Genomic DNA, 24,491 nt, shown 5'->3' with positions numbered 1-24,491 from the left:
GTCATTGAATACCGCTCGCTCGTGAACCATCGTCGTCTCCCGACTTGTTTTCTTTACTTCGGTTATCCATCCCCTCGTATCAGTGGACAAGGAAATGCGTTGTGTGTGTATAGCAGGTTCAATCCCACTTTGTAATTCTCCTCTTTGTAAAATCCCTCTATTTACCAATCCCTTCTAATCTCTCTCCCCATTCCTCTTAATCCCCTCCTTACCTGCACTTTCCCACAGTGCGATTACACATAACAACATGCACACATTACAATACATTACAAGACACACACCTTCAAAGCTAGCTCAGCGCTACATTCACCGCCCTGCAAGGTCATTCCAAAGTTATCTGCATAACCCACACTGCGCCACTGCAGCACTACCATCACCGACCTGCAAGGCCATTCAAACACCAGCTGCAAGACCAACCCTCCGAGCGACGATGGGGGATGCCGCATGCAAGCCCCAGCAGCATGACTGACCATCTGAGCAGCTATGGGCCACGCACACCAATGAGAAAGCGGCACATGGGGGTCAAAGGATCCGATGGTGACCTTCACCCCTAAAAGCCACGCCTCACCAAGGGGAAATAAAAGATGGTGCATTCAACGGAACAGAGCTGCTTGCATCTGAGGAACGGAAAGAGAACTGCATTGGTGTAAGAAAAGGGACGGGATGAGCTATGCCAAGGTGAGCAGGTTGGGCCCACGGATCACTAGTGAACAGGCAGCACAAGTTCCATGGGCAGAGCGGCCATAAATACTGATTTACACAATCTTTCCTTGCTATACCTACTTTCTTGCTATCCCACCTACGGTTTCGCTCAGCCGTATGTAATAAATAGATAAAAGGTAGGAAGTCACGAGCACGGTTCCCCATCTGGGAGGGGCTAAATCACCAAAAAGGTAATCCGAGGATAGGTGCCAGGGACCCTTCCAGATTTAGTCACCTCAGGCAGCGCACGTGGTTGCTTAGAAACCCGATGGGTCACAAAGTTATCTGTGGCCCATCGGCCTCAGGGTCGGAGGTTGGGAAGTGGGTACAATCAAAGTCCTGAAAGCAGTTTATGAGGAGAAAGAAAGATCCTTTGCTCAAGCTTCCTCTGGATCAACACCACCAACAAGTGGTACATTGGACGCGCTTCCACCCGTCACTCAAAAGCAGCAGGTACTCGATCCCAAAATGAAGAAGCATACGTAATGAAACCCCAAAATTTTTTTATAATCAATGAAAGATCGATCATAATCAAGAATGGACCCGACACAATGTAAAACAAAGTCGATAACCTGCTTGATAAACTCAGGTTAGATGTATGTGCGAGGAACTCGGGGGGGGGGGGTGCGGGGGCGGGGGAAAGGTGATTGTGTACGATTGCACGCAAACATTTGAGAGTATGAGAAATTTATTGCCTTTGACAATATATTTTTTTTCATTCAACATTCGAGGCTCATGTCGGGGGTAAACGACAAAGGACAGTGCATTCACAAACTACCATCTATAGAGTATGGGTGGGATGGACATAAGAGGAAAAGGAGGAATAAAACAACAAACAAGTAACAATGCCCCAGAGAGGAACAGAATGGGAAAGAATCAGTGAGTGTAGAGAGATTGTGGATGTCTATTGGTGAGTGCACGAGGTAGTGATGGTGAGTGCATTAAGTAGTGATGGTGAGTGCACGAGGTAGTGATGGGTGAGTGAACGAGGTAGTGACGGGTGAGTGAGCAAGGTAGTGATGGGTGAGCGCACGAGATAGTGATGCGTGAGTGCACGAGATAGTGATGCGTGAGTGCACGAGATAGTGATAGGTGACCATACGATGCAAGTGACGGGTGAGCTCATTTGAACAGCTGGAAGTGAGGAGGACCAGACAATGGACACCGGGAGACTATGCCACAATCGGGAGAATTATGGGACAAATTAATGCAGGTGGGCAACCAGCCTGGACTTTGGAAGGGTGAGTAGGTGAGGGTTTATTGAGGAATGTGTGCAAAATGGGGTGGCTTGTGGAGGGCAGAGGTAGGAGAGGACAAGAGGATCAAGGCCAGATGTAAGCAAGGCCAACTAGAGATCTAACCGACTTACCCCCAGTGGTAGAATTGCTACTCTGGATGTGAAACTACCAACTTTTGAATAATTCATTTCTTTCATATACTCGATGATTTACTCTTAATTTATTTGTTTGAACATTGCCAATGCTGTAAAACAATGTATGTTAAAGGGATAATTATCAGAGCCTCGATATGCTGTGAACATTTATATATATTTTTTGTATGCAGAATCGAGGCTCATGTAAGAGCTAACACATTGAACATGAAAACATGCACAGACACATAAAACATGCAATGAAGGGAGTGGGAGACAAGAGGGTGAGAGAGGGAAACACACAAGCACAACAACAGAAGAGAACAGAGACGTCGGTAGATCTACAAAATGGGGAGGGCTACGGAAGGATGGAGGGGTACACGGTGTAAAGCAAATGAACACGTCTATCAATTTCAGGAAAGAAGTTGGGGATTTAAAGAGGCGGATTTGGGGTGTTTTAACGGGGGTAGAAAAGATCAAGGTTTTGGATGGAGGAAGACAAGAGATGGTGGTGAACAGCTGTTTTAAAAACCTGAAGGGAGGAGTGGGATTGAAGAGAGTGTGGGAGTTTGTTCCAGAGGCGGGAGAAAAGAGGAATGAAAGACTGAAGGTGAGCAGAGAGTCTTGATTTTGGCAGTTTCACCAGAAGAGGGTTGCTGGCAGATCTTGTGCGTCCTGCAGGAATATTTGGGGGACAGAGCACAGATAGAACAGGGGGAGCAAGGCCGGAGAGGAGTCTGTAAAAGACAGAAAGGCCACCTACCTGCCTGCGGTGAGAGAGAGAAAGGCCCTCGCTTCATCGTGGGAGATCCCAATGATTCTGAATGCTTTGGTTTCAACCGCATGAAGCCGAGCTAGGTGTGAGGCAGGAGCAGCAGCCCAGAGGGGAGAGCAGTATTCCATTGAGCTGCAGATGAAAGCTTTGTATGTGGTGAGGAGCTCAGAAGTGCCCAGAAAAGACTTCGCACGACGGAGGATGCCCACTGCCCAGTCGGCGACTGGCTTTGGAGGCCAGCTTGGAAATGTGGTTTTCCCAGGAAAGATCATGGCAGATAGTGAGACCCAAAAGCTTGAGTGACAGAACTTCTTCAAGAGGATTGTTCAGAAAGTATATGGGAGGGTTGTCCAGACGGTCTTTTCGGAGAGACAAAGTGAGAGTGTGAGATTTGTCAGGATTGAAAGACATGTTACACTTGTTTGATCCGTTCGTGATATTGTCCAGGTCTGCAGAGAGTGAAGAGACTGCTGCCTGCTGATCTGTGCGTTGGGATATGGAGCGGCAGAGAGTGGAGTCATCAGCAAAGAGATAGAGAGAATTTTCCAGAGAGTCGGAGAAATCATTAATGAAGACCAGAAAAAGCACAGGGCTCGGAACACTGCCTTGAGGAACTCCAGCCTGAACAGGAAGGGGGAGACGAGAGAATTCCATTCAGGGCCACATGTTGACTGCAACCAGAAAGGAGGTCTGCAAGCCATGCGTGGAGGTTTCCATGAATACCATACGAGGAGAGTTTGGTGAGCAGGGCTGGGTGCCAGACCGAATCGAAGGCACGAGATATGTCGAGGGAGACACCTCTGCTTTCATGTTTGGCATTGAGGACCTCCATCCATTGTTGAGACAGCAGAAGCAGCATGTCCAGAGTAGAATGACCTGGTCTGAATCCAAATTGATGATCCAAGATCAAGCCATTGGAGAATAGGAAGGATTTGATATCCGAAGCAATGATCGATTCCATGACCTTGCCGATTATTGAGAGCAGGCCGATTGGTCTGTAGTTGCAAGGATCTGTTTTTGCACATTTTTTGTGTAAAGCGGTAATGTTGGCTCATTTCCAAGCAGGTGGCAGATGATCTTGAGCAAATGAGGGTGTGATAGAGCGGCAGAGCAGGATTTTAGGACCGGTGGGCTGATGCTGTCTGGTCTAGTTGCAGAATCAGAGTCGAGGTTTGACAGAAACTTCTCCACCTTTTCAGGAGAGAAGGACACAGAGTCCAGGAGCAGCTGGGTTCAACTGGCTAAGGTGGGTACAGAGAGAGATGGGTTTGGGACACAATATTTTGAGGCAAACACAGAGTTGAGGCATTCGGCTTTGTCATGTGCGGTGTCAGCTGTGTAGCCGTTTGAGGTAAGGGAGGGGATGGAGGGGGAACAAACACCAGAAACAGATTTGACCAGACGCCACCAGGATTTGGAGGAGGGAGACAGGTTTGAGAGTTCAGACTTGAGAGTGGAGAGATAGTGAGTAGTAGAAGTTATATATAGTAGATCGTGAGTAGTAGATAGTTAGAGTAGTAGAAGAGCAATGTGGTAATGATGGGGGAAAGGAATAAGAAGAACAACAAAAGAAAAAGAAAAAGAGCTCGCAAACCATCACTGGGACTTGTTTTGCGTGGTTTTATATAGTACGTACTTTATAGACGTACTCACATTCCAATCATGCATACTTTATTGACATACAGTACTCGCATTCTAATTGTAAATACTTCATAGAGGTACTTGTTTGAAAAAAAGATAACGTGTATTTATGGCCGTCACCAGTCGGCATTTGTAGCCTACGTTAGCACATTCTTTGCGGACAGACAGACACACACGCAATAAATGAGAAAGGCATTTGGTGGAGTTCATGCCTCCTCCAGACTTAACAGTTTATTTTTGTAGCCACTGATAGGCCGGAGCTGCCTCCAGACCTTAACCAAAATCTAATTGGCTTATTCTCGTCACCTACACAACTGATCCACCAAGTTTCATCCGAATCTATCCACAACTTTTTGAAATATTGTACTATATATCGATTTGGCTTTGTCTCTGCCTCTGTCTCTATCTGTCTGCCGCTCTGTCTTTTCATAGAGAGATGGTTTTTCAGTCTCAGTCTCACACTCTCCCTTTCTCTCCTCTCCTCTTCCTCTTCCTCTTCCTCTCTCTCTCTCTCTCTCTGGTGAATAATCACTTTGAAAAATTTAAACTACAGTATCTGGATCCAGAACTACACCAAAATGGAATCAATTCTTCCTTGTCACACACCCAACCTGTCCACCAAGTTTCGTCTGAATCCGTCCATAGCTTTTTGAGATATCCTGCTTACAGACAGACAAAAAGACAAACAAACAGAAAAACGAGTGAAAGCATAACCTTCGTCCACCTTTCGTGATGGAAATAACAAACAAAGAGACCCAAAATGAAATAATACACATTGTAGTCAAGGAGACTTCCCCCATTCTAAAAGTCTGAGCCAAAGCACAAATTTCATTCCAGTGGCATCAGGAAACTCGCCCACCACTGGGGGAATAATGTCCGATTGGAAAACACACATAAAAGGACAAACTGTCTGTTTCACCACATATCTGTGAACTTCGAACTTTTTTCTGCATTTGCATTGAATATAAAGACTCAGACGATTTGGGGAGAAAATCAGCTTCATTTAAAAAAAGAAAAAAAAACGTCGAGTCTGTGAAGAATTGACATCCAACACAGACGACAGCAATGGATTTTAAAACCTTGATCTCAACTGGAGGGACTTCCTGTGCGATGGTAATTTGTTCCTTTTGTGGGAAGAGGTGTCTCATGTCCTATCTCATATCATGTCCTATCAATGTCCTATCATTCCACCAGGACCGTTCACCAAGGAAATGCCAATATTGTAGGAAGTGAGCTAGATATTCACGAGAATGAAGACATCGTACAACACGAACGTGTCAGGGGCAGAACCAGGGCTAGCAGATTGATAGTTGAACAGAGCACTTTTGATGCGAGAACAGAAATGAAACAATTAGATTAATCTTTGACATAAGGTTTCTGAACAGAAGGATATTCTAGACTTTGCATTCTCGTGAAGCAGACTGTACATGACACCATAGTTACAAATGAAGACGGAGATCAAAGATATTGCTTGACCAATGTTACAATCAATAGACTGTGCACTGAATGCCATGACAATTAATGTTTTCCAGCAATAACTACAGTTCTGTTGTATAAGCTCACTGTAGGAAACGGGCCACACTCATCTCCGAGGTGGTTATCCTCGTTTGAATCCTGATCCAGCTATATATTGTCATGCTGGCATCTCACAGGCAGGGTGAGGAATCAGTGTGGGCAGCCCCACGGATGGACGTTAAACTGGGCATCCCGTCTGTTAGCATCCGTTGGTTGACGTTGAAGATCCCACGGTGTCATTCACAGAGAGTTGGCGAGGTATTGTCGGCACCCTTAAGTTACAAATTCCTGACCTAACCTACAGGGGGCACTGTATCAGTGACGCAGTTGCACCCCCAGCACCTGATTCAACCAGCAGCCATGTGCTACAAACAAAAGAAAAGGGAAAGGTTGGTGAATATTGAAAGGTTGCCATATTTAAAGGACTAGCAACGGCACCCGCCCTATGGGCGGGGCTTCAATTGGGAGGCCCAAATGAAAAGGCTAAATCTCAGAAATTGAAGGCTTTTTTATTTTAAACGATTTATATAAACATCCGTTAATCATATCACACGCAAATCATCAAAATCTAAACAGTATTTGTAGAATTTCAATAAAAGCCACATCACTGTTCATATCGGTAATTATTATTCCATCGTGTTTGGAAAAACTGGAAAATTTGGAAATTGGAAAAATTGGAAAATTGGGGAAAAAAATGTGGAAAAACAATATAGCCTATTTTACTCCAGGTGGTCCCAGGATTACCCACCCAAAATTTCGTTGCGATCGGTTCAGCGGTTTTTGCGGTACCTGGGAACGGACGGACAGATGGACGGACAAACAGACAGACAGACAGACATTTGATGAATTATATACAGACTTGGCATTTAATATGGAATATTTTTTTTTTTCTTGACTTGGGTTTACTTTCTGAACTCAGTATATCAATCTGGTGAGTTTCTTTTACCCTTCGGTGATGTCTTTGTTGAAAGAACCATGTGACTGATTGTCTTTCGCAGCAAGAAGTCAATAACAGGATTATATCACAGGTGGCGTGACAAAATGTAAGGACAGGTACATTTGACGATTGGCTTCACAATCGGGTATATAACGGTTGTTGCGTTCTGTATTAGTGGAAAACAACTGCTGCGCGTCTACAAAAGTTATTGCCGCTTCCTCTGGAGATGGTCTGTCAACTTGACAATGCTGTTTGTCATGGAGTGGTGGCTTTACGAAATTCTGGCATGAAACAGCGTGCTATTGCTCAGCAGTATGGCATCACTCAAGGTCAGGTGTCAAAGATCCTGAAACGAAATGCTCAGAGGGGTGTCCCTACTCCAATACCGAGGCCAGGACGTCCACGCAGACCAACAAGGAGAGATGATCGCCAGCTGCACCGGTTAGTCTGCAATGGCCGTACCAAGTCAGCTAATCGGCTTAGGGCTGAGTGGCAGCAACTGACAAATGTGCCTGTATCCAGAAGGCTAGTCAACCAACGACTGGTTCAAGCAGGCTATCGTGCCAGGCGTCCCCTGAGAAAGCCACGCCTGGCCAGACAACACAGCCAGCGCCGATTGCAGTGGGCCAGAGAGCACCGTCAATGGCAGCCAGGACACTGGAATCACGTGACCTTCAGTGACGAGTCTAGATTTCTGGTCTATCGTCAAGATGGCCACGTCTGAGTGCGCAGACAAGTGCATGAAGCCCACAACGAAGATTGTATAGTGCCAAGAGTCCAAGCTGGAGGTGGTGGGGTGACCGTTTGGGCTGCTTTTCATGCAGGGGGCAAAACTGACTTGGTTGTTCTGAATGGAAACCTGAACCAGTTCATGTACAGGGTCATTCTGGAAGAAACATTGCTTCCATTTGCTCGTGCAGCCTTTCGAGGAAACTTTGTCTTCCAAGATGACAATGCATGGCCTCATCGTGCTCGCATGATCCAACACTTTCTTGCTGACCGTGGTGTAGAGCATATGGAGTGGCCTGCCATGTCCCCGGATATGAATCTGATGGAGAACTTGTGGGCAGAATTAACGCGTCAAATCGACAACTTGGACCAGCAGCCTACCTCTGTGCGTGAATTGCAGCAGGCTATTGTCACTGCATGGCAAGCGATTCCTGTCCAAACCTTGGCAAATCTCGTGAACAGCATGCCTCGACGTGTCCGTGCTCTCCTGAATGCTCGTGGGGGTTACACAAAGTACTGAACTGTAATTTTACTGTCCGTAATCCCAGTCATAATTTAGCTTTTGTTTTTGTTGAATTTTTTTTTGGCTAATGTGCAAAATAAAGAGATACTTTTGGAAAACGTACAGAAGTTTAACACAGTACTGTCCGTGAATTGAGTTCGATATCAGTTTACATCACTTTCAAGGATCAATTTATTTGCTTTGAAATGTCAAATGTGGTTTTTGTTTCTTTTAAAGGTCTCATTAACAAAATCTAGAATAATTTCAACATAATTCCAATGAACTTTTGGTTCTAAGTCATCTTGAAAAGTAAGTTCACTCCCACAAAAAAAATATTCCATATTAAATGCCAAGTCTGTAGTAAGATGGTAAAACATTTGTTCTATAATGTAAAGGAAATATTGTGTAATGCAAAGAAATGCTGTTAAATTAAATTATTTTATCCAAATCAGCCACTCTAATGCATGGTTTTCGTACTCTGCCTCCGGCTGATACCCACCGCCACCACCCGCCACCACCTCGACCCCATCCGCATCAGCACTAAGTGCCCCCGCACCATCAAGCTCAGTGCCCCCAGCGAGCTGCGTCAGGATGAGTTTCAGGTTTTCGAGCCTCTGAGCCCCAGCCGTCAGGTGAGCCGGTAAGTGGCAGTTCAGGAAGCACAGTGAGAGGGTGCCCATGGTAAGATGGATGCTGACTCCACCCTTGTTACCCTGGATCAATCGGGCAGATATCGGGCAAGGATTGTGAAGTGTGCAAAATCAGCTCGAGAGGTGAAAGGCGAATATAGCATTGCTCGACGTACGTCACATTGTGTTCATGATTATAAATATGGAAACAATTACATCACGCATTTCATTTAAGTGGCCAAGCAAAAAAAGAAATGCAATACAGTGAGTAGTGAACATCATTCTGATACCCAATGCATTGCTGTGTACCATCATTGTGTATTAATCATTGTGAACATCATTGTGTGTAATCACAATAGTTTGGTTTTGCATGATGTGATGCTAATCTGTGAAATGCTTAAAGAGTCAGGAGCTGCCATAATCTATTATGTGCTCCAACATGGTTTGATGGAAAACAGTGTGGCACTATACCCAGTAGCCATAAAGGCCAGTACGCGTGTAGCTGGTGGAGACAGAGCTGGCGAGCGACAGTAGATCCACATGCAGGAAGATCAAGATGAGGGTGCCCTGAAGGCGGACGTACTCCAACTTGGGGAGGATTTGGGGGGGAGTAAGGGAGTTGGTGGAATCAATGGTGATGAGAATTTATTTTAGATTGAATAGAATGGAAGAATTATTACTTGTGAAAATTGAAGATTTTTCAAATATACTGGTTGGTCTTGAGCGTTATTACTTGACAAAAAATTTTTTTTGATAAGTATTGTGTGTGTGTGTGTGGTGTGTGTGTGGTGTGTGTGTGTGTGTGTGTGGTGTGTGGTGTGTGGTGTGTGTGTGTGTGTGTGTGTGTGCCCGCTCACTTATACTTGCCTACAGGTCACAATTTTAAACTGATCTTCACGAAACTTCACCAAATAGTAGAGTTCGTGGTCCGACAAAATCCTAACTATTTTTGAGGTCAAAAGGTCAACATAGGCCAAAGGTCAACCACTCTTCTTCAAATTTCTAAAATCTCAATTTTCATCCGATTGACTTGAAATTGGAATAGGATATACATATCGGCGACCTGAATTCAACCACCAACTATTTTGGAGATCAGCATTGGCCAAAAGGTCAATAGGCCAAAAGGTCAACAACCTTTTCATATTTCTAAAATCCTCAATTTTCATCCGATTGACTTGAAATTTGAATAGGATTTTAACATCAGCTAACTGAATTCAACCAACAACTATTTTTTTTAGATCAACATGGGTCACAAGGTAGGCTAAAGGGAAACCACTTTTTTTTCAAATTTCTAAAATTCTCAATTTTCATCCGATTGTCTTTAAATTTGAATAGGATTTTAACATCAGCTAACTGAATTCAACCAACAACTATTTTTTTTAGATCAACATAGGTCACAAGGTAGGCTAAAGGGAAACCACTTTTTTTTCAAATTTCTAAAATTCTCAATTTTCATCCGATTGTCTTTAAATTTGAATAGGATTTTAATATCAGCTAACTGAATTCAACCAACAACTATTTTTGAAATCAACATAGGTCACAAAGTCAACATAGACCAAAGCTTGTTGTGGCTGGTCAACACAGACCAGCCACTTTTTAACGAATTTCTAAAGTCCTCAATTTTCATCTGATTGACTTGAAATTTGAATAGGATTTTCATATCAGCAAACTAAATCCAACCACCAACTATTTTTGATATAAACATATACCAAAAGGTCAACATAGGCCTAAGGTCAACCACTTTTTCCAAATTACTAAAATCCTCAATTTTCATCCGATTAACTTAAAATTTGAAGACGATTTGCATATCAGGTTACTGAATTCAACCACCAATTATTTGTGAGGTCAAAAGGATGCACTACTGAGTGCCATTCTACTTTGTTCTCTTTTGCCAAGTGTCACTCTATGAGTGATTTTTCATTTGTGTGTTTGTCTGTCTGCTCACTTATACTTGCCTACAGGTCACAATTTTAAAACTATCTTCACAAACCTTCATCAAACTGTAAAGTTGGTGGTCCGACAGAATCCCATTTATATTTTAGGTGAAAAGGACAACCAACATAGGCCAAAGATCAACCACTTTTCTTCAGATTTCGAAAATCCTCAATTTTCATCAGATTGACTTGAAATTTGAATAGGATTTACATATCACCTAAACTGAATTCAACCACCAACTATTTTGGAGATCAACATAGGCCAAAAGGTCAACATACGTCAAAAGGTCAACAACCTTTTCGTATTTCTAAAATCCTCAACTTTCATCCGATTGACTAGAAATTTAAATCGGATTAACACATCAGTGAAATGAATTCAACCAACAACTATTGTTGAGGTCAACATAAGCTAAAAGGTCAACAAAGGCCAAAGGTCAAACACTTTTATCAAATTTCTAAAATCCTCAATTTTCATTTGACTTGAAATTTGAATAGGATTTTCATATCAGCTAACTAAATTCAACCACCAACTATTTTTGAGATCAACATAGGTCACAAGGTCAACATAGGCCAAAGGTCAACCAATTTTTTTTCACATTTTTTTAATCCTCAATTTTCATCTGATTGACTTGAAATCTGAATAGGATTTGCATATCAGCTTAATCAAACCAACAAAATCAAAATAGGCCAAAAGGTCAACATAGGCCAAATTTCTAAAATTGCCAATTTTCATCTGATCAACTTAATTTGAAGAAGATTTGCATATCAGGTCACATAATTCAACCACCAATTATTTGTGAGGTCAAAAGGATGCTCTACCGAGTGCCATTCTACTTTGTTCTCTTTTGCCAAGTATCGCTCTATGAGTGATTTTTCATTGTGTCTGTTTGTATGTCAGTCGCCTACAGGTCACAATTTTCAACCGCTCTTCACGAAACTTCACCAAATGGTAGAGTTGGTCATAAGCAAAAAGCCTATTGTTTTAGGGGTCAAAAGCTCAATAGGGTCAACATAGGCACCAACTTTGCCAAATTTCTAAAATCCTCAATTTTCATCTGATTGACTTGAAATTTGAAGAGGATTTGCACATCTCATCACTGAATTCAACCACCAAGTATTTATGAGGTATAGGCCAAACCAAAGGCGAAATATAGGCCAAATGGTGAACATGGGCCAAATTTCTAAAATCCTCAATTTTCATCCGATTAACTTGAAATTTGAAGAGGATTTGCATATCTGGTCACTAAATTCAACCACCAAGTATTTTTGAGGTCAACATCGGCCAAAAGGTCAACATAGGCTAAATTCATAAAATCCTCAATTTTCATCTGATTGACTTGAAATTTTAAGAGGATTTGCATACCAGGTCACTGAATTCAACCACCAATTATTTTTGAGGTCATCACAGGCCAACAACTTATTTTAGGGATATCGCAAGTATCGTGCTATGCATGACATATTTCTTGTTTTGTTTGTTTGTTTTAAACATTTCTACAGGTGTGGTTGGCTTTAATCATGTTTTTTTCCTCTGATTGAGTCACATCAGCAAAAACTCCTTATGGGTAGTCTGTAGTACGACCCTGTATATATCTTGTTAACGTTATGGGGTAAACATGGCTACCATAGCCACAAAGTACCAACAAAAGCTGATCATGCTTCATTAGCCTATTCCACAATGTACATAAAATAATAAAGGAGGAAATGATACTGGTTGTACCATTCTTTTGACCCAAGTGGTTATCATATTCAACTTGGACATGCAATTTAAAACCATGACCTTTGGAAAACAGACACTCTCATAGAATCCATCCACCTCCCTTCCTCCCCCCAACCCCCTTCCCAAAAAAGCCCATAAATGCTTGGTTGGAGATAGAACGAAATATTAGGACGAAGGTTGTTAGAAAGTTACACACCAACAGAGATAGCATGAAAAAACGAGAACAGCACTTGGTAGAGCGCACGCCTCTGCCAGGCGGAACAGTTTACATTTTGTATCCCACTCACCGATAGGTTGGATATGAATCTGGACCTGAACCAAAATCGAATCAGCTTGTTCTTGTCACCTATCTAACTCATCCACCCAGTTTTGTCATAACCCATCCACAACTTTTTACTTGTAAAATATATTGATTGGTCTTGTGCGTTATTCTGCCTGTCTGTTTGTCTGTCTGTCTGTCTGTCAATCGCTTACAGGTCACAATTTTAAACCAATCTTCATGAAACCTCACCAGATGGTAGAGTTGGTCATAAGGAAGAAGCCTATTGATTTTGAGGTCAAAGGTCATGGTCAGATCGAATTTCTAAAATTGCCATTTTTCATCCCATTGACTTGAAAATTGAACAGCCTTTGCATATTGTCACTAAATTGTGAAACCAACTATTTTTGAGGTCAAAAGTTCAAAGGTCAACTCAAGGTCAAACTTTTAATATCAATTTTCATCTGAAAAATCATCTATTTTAATTCGATTGACCCGAGCTCTGATTAAGACCGTCAATTTTAATCTTAATGAAATGGACAATTTGATGTATCCATGGCAACTTTTTTATTTTGGAGAGAGGTGGACTTTGCAAGTATCGTGCTCTGCATGACGCCTTTCTTATTGAGATATTGTGCCATGTATCATTTTGGCCCTATCTGTTAATGGTGAAAAAAATCACTTAAAAATTATAGTATCCAGATCTGGATGTTCACCAAAATCGAATCAATTCATCCTCGTCACACACTCAACCCATCCACAAAGATTAGTCTGAGTCCGTCCCTAACCTTTTGAGATATCCTGCTCACAGTCAGATAAGCAAGATAAGCACCCTAACAACTCAGCCAAACTGGGGTGAATACATTACCTCCTTTGGTTTTGGTGGTGGCATAGGTAACAACTGAAAGGGCAATACAGGTAAACCAAAACTTTGGAAAATCCATCAATAAAATTAGCTTTATGCAATTAATGCTCGCCCTCCACCCCCCACATATTCCCGATCACAACACACACCAATGCACATCTGTTAATTTCATTGAAAAACACAGTGGTCAAAATAATAAGCTAGCAGACAGTGAGAAAGCATAAGGATATAGATGTGGAAGTGGGTGGGAGGAACAGACCGAGGAGTGAAAGCATGGAGAAGGAATATAGGATTTCATGGAGGTAAATACATAAAGCTGCATAAGCAATCACAACACAAATGCTCTTCGTCCTTCTCCTCTTCCTTCGCTCATCATCTTTCATCCTAACCATAAAGCCACCTCGCTCCATTCCCCCTCTAACCCACAGTCAGTTCCCCTCCCTATTCGCAGTCCCTCTGGGTCTCAATTAGAGCTTGCTACTGCCCAAATCCAAGTGCCACTAATTGGGTGAATGGAAACGTGCTAAGCAGGCATCCAACTTAATTGGCACTGGAGAGGGGTGTGGCTTGACATTGGAGGTGTGTATGTGTGTGTGTGCGTGTGTTTGTGTGTGTGTGCACACGTGTGTACAAAACTAGGCAAAGCAGCGATTTTTGGCTGCAACAACTCATTAACAACCACACAAGACAAACAAATGTTGAAGCGACTTGTGGATGTTCGCTCTTTATCAAAATATAAACACATTCTCATTACGTGTGAATTTTTCTTGCAAATTACTTTGATTTGCTTGTTTTGCCTGGAATTAGTTGCTGGGAATGATTATGGGAATAATTATTTAGTTGGTGTTTACCTCAACCAAGACTATACACAATTATTTATTAAAACATTGCCTAATGCTGATTACATTTACAATTACATGTCTGGTATTCAATGTCTTGTTTTGATTTATTCTGCAGGCAACCAGCCGTGTCGCTTTGGATATCATCACATAAGCATAACGCTCCTCTCCGACGAGTCTGCTCCTTTTCCTACCTTCTCTCCCTATTCATATTTAATCTGCCTGCCCCTCTACCCTCAGAATCCGTACCCGGACAAGGCCGTGCGGTGCGAGCAGATGCATCAGCTGCAGCGACCAGGCGTCTCCTAGCAACGCATCCCATAGCAACCGGTCAGGCCGCACCCTCAGTTCTTGCAGCCTGGGTGCAGAGATGCAGTACACTCACTGATGGGTCATGGCAAGAATAGCACATCGCACAGATAAACAACTTGCTTTCAATTCCTGAGCAAGAAGGCATTGTTTGCCACGACAAGTTAGCACGCTCTGCACTGTAAGGTAGAGACAAAGGAATTAGGCCTCCACATCAAGATGCTGGGTACCAAGTTGTGCTCTGCCATCTCCAAACCACTCCAGCTTATGTTGTGCTAAAAAAACACCATTAATGCTTCTTTTGTAACAAAAAAACAACCTTACACAAATGGTGTGTGCTTCATTACATCTCGATTCATTTATGCATTAATAAAAAAACAATTTCGAAAAGCTATGAAACAGAAGGATGAAAGGACCAACCGAGCAATGAACAAACTGCAAAAGACCCTAATGTAACAACAAAATATACATAATAATTTGGGCATACCCATAAATAAACTGTAGGAAATATTAAAGAAAGAGCGTAAAACAATTCAAAGGAAGTACAACAGCATGGAAGAGCTCGAACATAAGAAAGCGGGGAAACACACCAACAGCATGGCAGAGTGACACAGATTAAGAATGGGTGAGGGGAAAGAATGAGAGTGAGGGGAAGGGGAGGAGGACTCAGGAGGTGAACAAGCAGGATACAAACTCAAAGAAAGCAAGAAGGGAGCTGAAAGAACATTCCATGAGCCTCGCTCCTGCAAAGAAAAACAAAAACAAAACTAGAACGGCACTCGATAGAGCTCATACCTCCACAACGCGGAACAGTTTACATTTTGTATCCCATTGATGGCCGGATCTGGATTCTGACCTGAACCAAAATCTATACAGCTTGTTCTTGTCACGTAACCAACTCGTCCACCAAATTTTGTCAAAATACATCCAAAACTGTTTGAAATATCCTGGTTTACTGCATATTATTTTTGGCCCTATCTCTCAATGGTGAACAATCACTTCAATAATTAAAAAATTCTCATATCCGGATCTTCACCAAAATCGAATCAATTGGTCCTTGTCACACGCCCAATCTGTCCACTACGTTTCGTCCAAATCCGTCCATAACTCTTTTTGAGATATCCTGCTCACAGATAGACAGACAGATGGGGGTGAAAACACAAACCCTGTCCACCTTTGGTGGCAGAGGTAACGATAATGAGTCTGAATAGAAGATGACTTGAAGAAGTATACAGCCATCTTGAAGCCTTGGATAAAGAAATATTGAAAAGATGAAGAAACTCGATTCCACAGGCGAGAGAAAAGAGGAATAACTGAGTGGAGGTGAGCAGTCAGCATGGACATTTGGAATATCACCAGAACTATGTGACCTGGAGAAACCAGGGGGAACGAGGGGGCACACAGCACAGAATGGGCAGAAATTGCAAAACCAGAAAGGAGGTGGTAGAAGACAGAGACCACCAACCAGTCCGTGGTGAGGGAGTAACAGGCCCAGATATTGAGCCGTGTCATGGAAGATTCCAATGATCTATATGGCCTTAATCTCCTCAACAACAGGACGTGAAAGGTTGAGGTAGGTGCACCAGCACAAAGGGTAGAGCACTACTCCATTGAACTGCAGATGAAGACCTTGTAGGTTGATAAAAGTTTGGACTTGGCAAAGAAAAACTTTGCATAATGAAGGACATCCACTGGGCGGTTGGATTTGGGGGCTATCTCCGTCATGTGGTTTGCTGAAGAGATCATGGTTGATGGTTGAGCCCAAACGTTTGAGGGAGGGAACTTGTACAAGCATTTTGTTCAGGAAGTAAATTGGAGGGTTTGCTAGATGGTCCGTTCAGAGAAGGCAGGTGTGTGGGATTTGTCAGTGTGGAAAGACATATTTCAAGTGTTGCACCAGCTCCTGATTTTACCAAGGTATGCAGAGAGGAAAGAAGCGTCTGCCTCCCAATCTGAGGGTTGAGTCATCGGCAAAAAGACCAGGAGGGTTTTTATAGAGAATCAGAAAGATTGTTGATGAAGATGAGGAACAGGACTGGGTCCAAGGTACTGCCTTAGGGAACTATCCTCAACAGGGAGAGGAGATGAGAGGATCCATTTGAACATGCATGCTGACCAAGAGGGTGGCGGAAGTCAGTAATATGCCCGGGGAGCCAGCTCCAATCACGTTTGAGATTCGAGGCCTCCATAAATTGTTGGGAGGGCAACAATATCATGTCCAGGGTGGAGTGATTTGGTTGGGAACCAAACTAATGGCTTGAGATCCGGATCAGACCACTGAAGAAAAGGAAGAAATTGATGTCAATTGTGATGATTGGAAGTAAGTTAATGGGCCTGTAGTCAAGAGGATCTAACTTTGCACTGTTTTTGTGTAATGCAGTGATGTTGGTTGACCTCCAAGTAGATGGAAGGTGACAAAGGGAAAATGCCGAAAGAGGATATGCAAGAGCAACAGAGCAGGCTTTCAAGAGGTGGGCAATGATGCCGTTCCGGAAGGTCGTGGTATCAGAGTCGAGGGTTGCTCAAAACTCCTCCACCTTCTCAGATCAAAAAGACCAGGAGCAGGTGGGCTGCGATTGGGGAGGGTAGTGACAAGAAGTGTGAAGTTGGCTTTGCGACATTTAGAAGCAAATAGAGTTGAGACTGCGGGCTTTCTTACAAGCAGAGTCTGAAGTCACGAGCCATTTGAAGTGAAGCAAGAGATGGAGCCCAGCATATACCAAAGACAGACTTGATAAGGCACCACTAGATTGTTGAGGAAGGAGACAGGTTGGAGAGTTAAGTAATGAGGTTGGCCAGATGTTGTTTTCAGTCTCTCCTGAGAGTGAACACATAGTTGTTGCAGGCTTTGTGGATTACCTGAGATTGCTTTCGGGCAGATTTTCTATGAAGAGAAGGCAAGTCATTCTAAGGCAACTGTCTCACCACAGGATTTTTTTTTTTTAAATACAGAATCGAGGCTCATGTAAGAGCAGGACCAGGGGATTGTCTTCTGCATATCTTCTTCAAGGATTCAGGGTACCAGGGGAGAGAGGGTGGGTAGGATACCTGCAGATGAGATGGGATAAATCTATACATGAAAGAGAGAGAGCAGACTTTTGTGGAAGAATTCCCAGCTGACATCAATATTGGGGGTACAGAAGACAATTTTATTGTCCACAGTTTTGGGTATGGTACAGAAAACTATGCAATATGGAAAGAAGATCAATCCTGAAGTGAGGGGCAACTTGCATCCCTGTCAGTCTGCCTGAGTGAACCGTCAAACTCTGCAGTGTTGAATTCGCTCTCAGAGAAGAGGCAGAGATATGTGGACTCTCACAACAACATGATGAGATGAATTAATTGTACCAGTGGAGGAATAGGAGACATTAGATGGAAAGTTGGTCAATACCAGATCCAGAAGAGAGGAATTTCCATTGACGGAAATCTGGTCAGAAGGTTCAGAGAATGGGTCACGGGTCAGACTCATGTAGTCGCGGAAGTCCTTTGCTGCTGTGCTGTGGCTGGTTGAAGAAGCACCAGCTCTGAGCTAATTGACATGGTGAGAGTTGAAATTTCTGCAAATGAGAAGAAAGAAAATTGGATTGGGGAGATTAAAAGTCGATTTATGTTGAGAGGAGAGGAGAAGATATATGAGAGGAGAGGAGACGAGTCGAGAGGCAATGAGGGTGGAGGGGAGACGGGAGACTAAAGTGGAGGGGAGACAAGGGTGGAGAAGGTAGTGGAGATGAAGGGGAGAGAGGAGAGGAGATGAGGGGCGAGGAAACGAGGGGGGGGAGGGGAGAAGAGTGTGGAGGAGCTAGGGGAGACTGGGTTGGAGGGGAGTGGAGGGTGGAGTGGAGATGGGAGACGAGGGTGGAGGGGAGACGAGAGTGGAGAGGCGACGAGGGTGGAGGAGAGACGAGGGTGGAGGAGGTTGTGGATGGTGGAGTGGAAGACAGGTGAAGGGTGGAGTGGAGGGGAGAGAGAGAGAGCTGGGAGGGGGAGGAGAGAGATGTGAGGGGGATAGAGAGCGAGATGTGAGGGGGGATAGCGAGAGATTGGAGGGGAGAGAGAGTGAGAGAGATGGGAAAGAGGAGAGAGAGAGAATGGGAGGAGGGAAAGAGAGAGATGGTAGGAGGGACTGCGATGAGGGGAGAGAGAGAAGAGAGGGGAGAGAGGAATTGGAAGAAATATTTGTAAATTAAAGTATGGGACGATCAAACATTTTAAAATGCCACTTGAAATATTTTTGTTTACAGTGACAGGAGGAAGAAAAAAAATTGTGATGAGAGGGAATAATAAAGGAGAAATAGTATTGAGACCAAACGTCTTTAGGAATGAGCTGGGAATAAGTGAAACTTTTAAAGGTATTTTTCACAAAGTGACCATTTTGTCGCAAACAACATATAATTTCGTAAATGCTTTGTTAACAATTCACATATACTGTATACGGTGCAGTGTTTATGCAATTGACCAAATGCCATTTCAGCATTTTTTCCTTTTTCAAAAGAGTTATTCAAAAGAGATTCCGGATCCAGATCCGGCCCATCAGTGAGATACAAAAAGTAAACTGTTCAGCCTGGCAGAGGTATGCTCTCTACCGTGTGGCGTTCTAGTTACCACCACAGTAGCAATTTTGAAGTCGTGCAAAAACTCTTTAAAAACAGTAAATAACAGTAAAACAACAAAATAGGACAACGTGGATTGCCTCACGATCTAAACATCAATATCAAAACATCCAATTTCAAATCCTCAAAAAACAAAATTGACATTGCTTAAATATTGCATTTAAATGTCTTCCACCTAACCCATGTACAAGTGCCTCAAACAGCCTTACTCTTTTGAATGAAATGAAATTGATTCAGCAAGATTTGTTTTTGTTTCAAAAATGCTAATGAATGGCAGAGCTTAAGCTTCACTGGTCATCAAAATCAGGAATAGTGTCGGTGAAGGAAGAGCCGTCATCAACTATTAATTACAATTAGCAAACAGGGTTGAGGGTTTGCTTCATATCACTGCATGCATTTTACCATACTCTTCACATGTTTGCGTGTCACATAAATCACTCATTTTGGTAACAATGCTGCTAAGGGTCACTTGCTTTTTTTAAACCTCCAACAAGCAAATTGATATGGTCTCCTCCACGATAAAACTGCACTGACAATCCAACAAAGCACTTTACTCTTTGAAAGATGGAAATGAGATCAAACTGGAGATCAGCTGCAGATTTAAAAATAGGTTTATTACAAAGAAAAAATTGCTGCTGAAAATATTATTCAAGGTACTTGATAAAACAGTGTAACCTTTTCAGAAAACAAAAGGTCACAAGTTTTTCACTACACCTAACCTACAACCTGCACATCCATTCTGACAGGTGTTGGACCCAGTGGGTACAAAACTTTGTACCTTGGATCAATAGATAATGCAATACTGTACTCAAAGTCATACCCAATCGCGACCATGTCTGGTGGTCCATCTGCAGCATCCAGTCCGAGCAGAACTGAGAGGTCACTGGGTGGGTCGGCTCCTGCCACATTCCAGGTCACCATCCGTATCCTGGAAGGTACAACTGCCATTCTATTTCTGAACCTTACTTGAGCCAGAGCCAATGCGTGACTTTCGAAATGACGTATGAATGCTAAATGAAGCCTTTTGCACATGCGCTGTGTGTACCTTTTCAGTGACTGTTCTGCGTGTCGGGCAATTTTAACCTGCCATTGCTAGCGTGAAATATGATTCAAATAGTCTTTTAAACATAATTTTCAGCATTTAGACGAAATAATGGCAATTTCAAAATGGTTAACCACAATTGCTCTGTTCTTGAAAGCAAACCGGACTCACAGAGATATAAGAACATGAGAAAAATTTACGTGGAAGAGAGAAGTCGAGTTCGTACCATAACCTGCTAATACAAATAGCTAGCGGTAGCCGTGGATGCAAAACGCAAAACACACACACACACACACACACACACACACACACACACACACACACACACACACACACACACACACACACACACACACACACACACACACACATCTCCTTTCACCAATAGATGCAAAAATCGAGTATTATTTCTCTAATGGGTCCAGAACCAAACAAAACTAGAGAGTTCATAGAACACGATACCCCATGCAGTGTTCAAGTCTATACTTCAATTGTAATAAAATGACGATTTTAACATGGTGACTGCCAACTGTGATTATACTCATAATGCTGTGTGTACCAGATTCTCCCACCACAAGTATTCTCGTCGAAAACATTACGGTATTGTCAGAGTGCCATTTTGCAGAGTAATGACAAGTAGGAAAAAGGAAAATACACATCGTACTCAGCACACGATCTACCATTAGCAATGACGTAATACCAATGTCGATTCAGTGTTAAAAATTGTCCTACCAGATAGTTCGTACCTGGCATACGGAATTGTAAAACTTACCCCACTGCCTCCTACGAGTTTTCTCATAACTTGGGGTTTCCCCAGAAATGCATAAGAAATGAACTTGGATTTGCTCATACAAGGGTAAAAATTGAAAATAAAGTAAATGCACATGCATACTCTTGGGTTGCAAATGGAAGTGGTGTAGCCTACAAGTGCTGGTAGTCAACGTGTTAAAGATAATTTCAAAAATGGAGAAATTTGGCACTACTGAAGCAGTCCTTACATTACCTTATACACTGCAACAAGATGTTGAGTTGCAGTTTAGGGAATGGGGGCTTTATCGATTACCATAGATGTACGTATCCGTATGGCAGCTTCTTCTTCACCCCTGATACTGTATCTCACATGCCACACCCTCTAATACTATATATCGATATATTGCATGGTTCTTGGAAGTATTATGAAGGCGATTTGTGTTATACAGTGTTCAAATATACTATTTAGTTTTAATTAAAGTTTAAAGGCATATAAATTAAGATATTACGGGTTATACCACAATTTTCTCCAGTGTCTATTACATCACCCTAAAGCGCGGCGTTACGCGCGCTGCTTGTGAGCAAGGAGGAAGCGGACAAGCGGTAACATACAAACGTCTTTATTGTAAGACTACACTGTAACACTGAGACTCCTCCGGGCTGGTCGCCCGGGGTATATCATGAGGCCACGCCTACCCCTCGGGCGTGGCCACCGCCCACTCGGTGCGTGGAATGATGTCACCACGCCAGTGGGCTTTTGTGTCCGCCACACGCGCCCCCCCAGAATTCCCGCGCACCTGGAGGGCCAGTTTGCGGGGCAGACGAATGACCCGGCCGAAGCGCCCCCTGGCGATCGGCGGCGTCCGGGGTGCAGGGATACCAGGTGGGATGCCCCTGGCTGCCCCTGGGATGGGTGCAGGACCGGGGGGCGCCGTGGCGGCGGGGCTGGGCGGTGCCGGGGGTCCGCCCGCAGGAGGGCGGCCCGACGTGGGGGTCGGGCCACTGGCGGTGGATGGTCCACATCGAGGTGGGCCGGCTTGAGGCGGTCTACCGAAACGCGGTCAGGAGTACCGCCGATGTCCAGGGTGAAGTGCTTCGCCCCGGTCTCCAGCACGCGGAAAGGCCCGTCGTACGGGGGCCGCAGTGGTGTCCGATGGGCATCGTGGCGGACGAAGACGTACTCCGCCGTGCGAAGCTCCGGGGCGACGTGCGTCGGTGGGTGCCCGTGGCATGCCGTTGGCACCGGGGCGAACCTCTGGGCGGTCTCTTGCAGAGCGGAGCGCTGCTGTGCCGCGGACCATGGTGCCGTGGAGTCGGGGAGGAACTCGCCCGGCACCCGCAGCGGTTGCCCGAAGACCAACTCCGCCGCGGATGCGCGCAGGTCCTCCTTGGGCGCCGTCCGGAGGCCCAGCAGGACCCAGGGGAGCCTGTCGACCCAGCCGCCGTCGCGGAGGGTGGCCCGGAGCGCGGCCTTCAATGAGCGGTGAAATCGCTCACACAGGCCGTTAGCCTGGGGGTGGTAGGCCGTGGTTCGGTGCAGCCGGACCCCGAGCCCCTGCGCAACCGCCCCCCAGAGCTCCGAGGTGAACTGGGGGCCGCGGTCGGATGAGATGTCTGAGGGGGCGCCGAACCGGGCGACCCAGGTGGCGATGAAAGCCTGCGCGACATCGGCCGCCGTTGTCGACGCCAAGGGCACGGCCTCCGGCCACCGGGTGGTGCGGTCCACCATGGTGAGGACGTAGGTGAAACCCCGCGAGGGGGGCAGAGGTCCCACCAGGTCCACGTGGACGTGGTCAAACCGGCGTTCTGGCACCGTGAACGGGGCCAACGGGGCCTGGGTGTGCCGGTGCACCTTGGCGCGCTGGCACGCGAGGCACGTCCTGGCCCAGCCGCGGACGGCCTTCCGGAGGCCATGCCAGACGAACTTGTCGGCGATCAGCCTTTGGGAGGCCCTCGCGCCCGGGTGGGACAGGCCGTGGATGGCGTCAAACACCTGGCGCTGCCAGCCCGCGGGCACAATGGGGCGAGGACGCCCGAGGGAGACGTCGCACAAGAGAGCCGCGCCCGCGCCGTCGAACAGCACCTCGGTGACGCGGAGGCCCGTGACGGCGGTCCGCAAGGCCTGGACGTCGGGGTCAGCGGCCTGGTCCGCTGCCATCCGGGCATAGTCGATGCCGAGGTGGACTGCGTGGGCGACGGCCCGGGAAAGGCAATCCGCCACCGGGTTGTCCTTCCCCGCGACGTGCTGGATGTCCGTCGTGTACTCGGACACGGCCGAGAGGTGACGCTGCTGCCGGGCCGACCACGGCTCGGTGACCTTGCCCATCGCGAAGATCAGCGGCTTGTGGTCGACGAAGGCAGTGAACGCCCGGCCCTCGAGCAGATGGCGGAAGTGCCTGACCGCCAAGTGAAGTCCGAGCAACTCGCGGTCGAAGGTACTGTAACGGCGTTCGGGCGGGCGAAGCTGCCGGCTAAAGAACGCCAGCGGTTGCCAAGCTCCACGCACCCATTGCTCGTGCACCGCGCCCACCGCGTAGTCCGAGGCATCGGTGGTGAGGGCGATCGGTGCATCGGGCGCCGGGTGCGCGAGCATGGTGGCGTTAGCCAAGGCGAGCTTCGCGCCCGTGAACGCCGTGTCCATCTGCTCGGTCCAGGTAACGTCGCCTTTGCCCGGCTTACCTCGGAGAGCTTCGTGCAGGGGCGCAGGAGCTGGGCGATACGGGGCAGGAACCGATGGTAAAAGTTCACCATGCCCAGGAACTCCTGCAGCCCTCTGATCGTGCGGGGGCGCAGAAACCCCTTCACCGCCTCCACCTTGGCCGGCAGGGGGACGGCGCCGTGCCTGGTGACACGGTGCCCCAGAAAATCGATTGTGGCGGCGCCGAACCGGCACTTTGCGGGGTTCACAATCAGGCCATGCTGGCCCAGGCGTTCGAAGAGCGTGCGGAGGTGGCGTAGGTGCTCTTCGCGGGACGCGCTGGCGACGAGGATATCGTCCAGGTAGACGTAGACAAAATCCAAGTCGCGCAGGACGCTGTCCATCAGTCGCTGGAACGCCTGAGCCGCATTCTTCAGACCGAAGGGCATGCGCAGGAACTCGAAGAGTCCGAATGGCGTGATGACCGCCGTCTTCGGGACGTCCTCCGGCCTGACGGGGACCTGATGGTAGCCGCGTATGAGGTCCACCTTCGAGAAGAAGGACCTGCCCGCCAAACGGGCAGAAAAGTCCTGAATGTGGGGGACGGGGTAGCGGTCGGGAGTCGTGGCGTCATTGAGACGGCGATAGTCCCCGCACGGTCGCCATCCCCCGCCGGGCTTCGGCACGATGTGCAGCGGCGACGCCCAAGCGCTCTCTGAGCGCCGAATG

General features: G+C 45.7%; 1 protein-coding gene across 2 annotated transcripts in view; it reads right to left on the bottom strand.

Moving 5' to 3' along the window:
- INPP5K (inositol polyphosphate-5-phosphatase K) overlaps positions 1-24,491 on the bottom strand; it is a 153,443-nt gene that overhangs the window by 64,257 nt on the left and 64,695 nt on the right. The window contains exons 2-6 of one of the 2 annotated variants that reach the window (XM_078780531.1): positions 20,153-20,260; positions 14,663-14,771; positions 9,271-9,387; positions 8,670-8,883; positions 382-481 (exon numbers count right to left, since the gene is read on the bottom strand). In XM_078780531.1, the coding sequence (XP_078636657.1) occupies positions 382-481; positions 8,670-8,883; positions 9,271-9,387; positions 14,663-14,771; positions 20,153-20,260 (648 nt within the window). Of the gene's footprint in view, positions 1-381; positions 482-8,647; positions 8,884-9,270; positions 9,388-14,662; positions 14,772-20,152; positions 20,261-24,491 lie in introns of both variants that reach the window. The other variant, XM_068121063.2, reaches the window with a different exon arrangement.

This window comes from Myxine glutinosa, chromosome 6, assembly GCF_964187855.1.
Source record: "Myxine glutinosa chromosome 6, kmMyxGlut1.1, whole genome shotgun sequence".
Lineage (NCBI taxonomy): Eukaryota > Metazoa > Chordata > Myxini > Myxiniformes > Myxinidae > Myxine > Myxine glutinosa.
This window is presented reverse-complemented; position numbering and strand designations above follow the sequence as displayed.